We start from the raw sequence: 3,039 nt of genomic DNA, 5'->3' as shown, positions 1-3,039 counted from the left end.
GCGCCGCGGCCCCGGCCGTTCCGCTCCGCTCCGCGCCCGCCGCCGCCTGCGCCCGGGCCCGGCCGCAGCGCGCCGCTCCCATTGGGCGCAGCGCGCAGGCCTGCCCAGCAACAGCCGCCGTCGCCGCCGTTCATTGGGCTGCCGCTCAACTTTTTTTTCCATTGGGCGGTGTCCGTCGCCACGCCCCCTCGAGCGGGCAGGGGGCGGGGCTACGCCGGCTCCGGCTCGCCGCAGGGCTGCTCCCTCCCTSCCTCCCCACACCCCGCGCCAGTGTCGGGGCCGCGGCCTCGCCGTGGGGTCCCGCGTGGCGGGGGCTGTGACGTCACACGGGGGAATCCCCGCGGTTGTGATGTCACCAGCGTGGGGGTTCGGGCAGAACCACCCTCCCCCCCGCGGCCACCGGCTGGACGGAGGCAGGAGAGGGGAGCCCGGTCGCTCCCGGGGGGGCCGGTCGCTCCCGGGGGCCGGTCGCTCCCGGGGGCCGGTCGCTCCCGGGGACCGGTCGCCGGCGGGGGGAAGCCCCGCGCCGCTCTCCTGCCTGCAGGTCATGGCAGAGGCGGCCCCTGCTACCACCCCTGGGGTGCTGGCGCGGTTTGGCTACGAGCTGGAGGGGCTGCTGGGTCACTGCGTCTACGGGAAGGTGTACCGGGCCCGGGCYCGCCAGGGGCACGCGCAGGTCGCCATCAAAGTCATCTCCAAAAAGAAAGCCACGCAGCAGTATCTGAGAGAGCTGCTGCCCCGGCACATCCAGGCAGGAAGGGGGCACACGCAGAGGAGCATCGGGGGGTGCTGGAGGCAGTGGGGGGAGTAGAGGGCTGGGGGGCACTGGGACCTGCTTGTGGCCATTGCTGGGGCAGYGAGAGGTTCAGTGGGGCAGGAGGTGCAGGAGATGGGGCAGCTGCCGCCCTGTCCCTGGGGGGAGCCTGCCTGGGCCAGGCCTGTCCCCGCTAACCCCCTGCCCACCCGCAGCTATGGAAGGGGGTGCACCACAAGCACCTCATCACTCTCTACCAGGCCATCGAGACCAGCAGCAAGCACTACATCGTCATGGAGCTGGCGCCCGCGGGCAACGTCCTGCAGCGCGTGCAGAGCCAGGGGCCCTGCTCCGAGCAGCAGGCGGGGCTCTGGTTCTCCCAGCTCGTCCTCTGCCTCGTCTACCTGCACAGCAGGGCCATTGTCCACCGGTGCGTGAGCTCCGCCGGGCAGCGAGGGGTTCACGGACCCACAAGCGCCCTCACAATCCCTATCTCCTTCCTACTGCCCATGTGCTCCCGTGCCACTTTTTGCCATATACTTTGCTCTGCAAGCCCCATAGGTGGCCCCTTGGCCCCATATGGCCCATATCTCATCCCCACCAGCCTCTGTTTGTCCAGATATGGTTCCTCTACCTGCCCCATAACGCCCTTATTTGCCCTCACCTGCCACCCATCCCGCCTCCGGCACCTGCCTCTGTATTGCCCTGTCTGCCCCACAGGTCATCTCTAGGTTGCCCTGTGCACCCTGTATCTGACCTGCCAGCCTTTTTTTGGTCTCCTACATGAGCCACAGCACCCTTACCTGCCCTCCGCACTGTCACCTGCCCCAGAGACACTSCACCTCCTGTGTCTCTCTTAGAGACTTGAAGATGGAGAACCTCCTCCTGGACAGCAAAGACAATGTGAAGCTCTCCCTCCTTGGCTTCCCCCGAAGTATGGCCGTGGATGAGGTCAAGGGGGAGTCCGTGGCAGCTTCTGCACCTGAAGGTGGATCCAGCGGGAAGATACTGAGCCAGACGTTCTGTGGGTCCTATGCCTACGCCTGCCTCGAGATCCTGCAGGCGCAGCCCTATAACCCCTACTTGGCAGACACCTGGAGCGCCGGCGTCATCCTCTATGCCATGCTCCTGGGTGAGCTGCCCTTCGATGACACCAACCTGTGGCGTCTCCAGAAGCAGGCGAAACACGCCCCTGTCCTCGTCGAGGAGGACCCCATGCCCAATGCCTGCAAGGTGGGCCTTGGGGGGCAGCCAGGTGCATCAAGGACCATTAGAGGGTGTTGGAGGCAGCTTTGGGGCACTGAGGGGAGCAGGGTAGGGGTGCTGAGGACTAGCTGCAGGGGTAGTAATGGAGGGTACTGAGGGATGTTGGCAGACAAGTGGGCCCGGGGTGACCAAAGGACACCTGGAGGCAGCTGGGGCCACCAAGGGCATGGAGTTGTCCCAGCTGCCAGGAGTGCCCAGGTGCCAGGGGTCTCTGCAGCCCTCAGGAGAGGCACTGCAGCCCTGCCCCACCACTGTGTCCCACAGGCTGTGATCCTGAAGCTGCTGTGCCCAGCCTCGGAGCGTCTCTCGGCTCAGGAGCTCCTGCACACATCTTGGGTCTCTCGCTTCCTGCTTCCAGATCACCCGGAGGACCTGTCCTCTGCCACAACAGCCCCAAAGAAATAATCCTCCAGCTGTAGTTTTGGGGCTTCAGAGAACTCCACAGCTTCAGAGAACCTCTATAAAGGCCTTGAGCCCTCCCTCCTCTGCCTCTTTCCTTGGGGACACCTCTGTGGTTTCTTGCTACTTGACCAGAAACTCTAGGAAAGAGGAATAAGACTAATATTTTTAATTGAACTTAACTGGTACAACATGAGCATCCCTGTTCAGCTACCTGCCTGCTTTTAACTCTCAAAAGCTGCTTGGCAATGAGCTGCTTCTCAGTCTTACCTGAGGTCCTGTGAAATGTTGCCCTTGCCTTTGGTGGAACCAGTTTTGGTTCCACCACAGGAAAACAAAGGAGCCTAACAGCTCCTTTCTTTGCCATTAGGAGGTACTCATACCCTGACCCACTTACATTTTATTCTCTACCTACTTCTTTGGTAGAGAACACCTTGAAAGGGAAATAGGTTAAAAACAGAAAACGTAGACAACAGGCAAGCTATATTTGATAATCGCCTCTTACATGGAAAGCAATGCCAAGCCCAGCTGTATTGTTTGTTAGCCTCAGGCTCATATTCTGTGAACCTTTGAATTGCACCCAGCTCTGCAAGCCAGTAGAGCTGATTTAGGATCAGCTG

At 62.1% G+C, this 3,039-nt stretch overlaps 1 protein-coding gene across 1 annotated transcript; it reads left to right on the top strand.

Annotated features, from left to right (window-relative positions):
• The first annotated feature begins 547 nt into the window (after positions 1-547).
• Positions 548-2,439, top strand: LOC112949353 (testis-specific serine/threonine-protein kinase 4-like). The gene is made up of 4 exons (XM_026041744.1): positions 548-751; positions 970-1,184; positions 1,615-1,886; positions 2,285-2,439. Exons 1-4 carry the CDS (start codon positions 548-550, stop codon positions 2,437-2,439), a joined length of 846 nt encoding a protein of 281 aa, XP_025897529.1.
• The last annotated feature ends 600 nt before the right edge of the window (positions 2,440-3,039 follow it).

This window comes from Nothoprocta perdicaria, unplaced genomic scaffold (genome assembly GCF_003342845.1).
Source record: "Nothoprocta perdicaria isolate Ctin4 unplaced genomic scaffold, notPer1 scaffold_290, whole genome shotgun sequence".
NCBI lineage: Eukaryota > Metazoa > Chordata > Aves > Tinamiformes > Tinamidae > Nothoprocta > Nothoprocta perdicaria.
The sequence above is the reverse complement of the archived record's forward strand: the minus strand, read 5'-3'. Positions and strand labels throughout refer to the sequence as shown.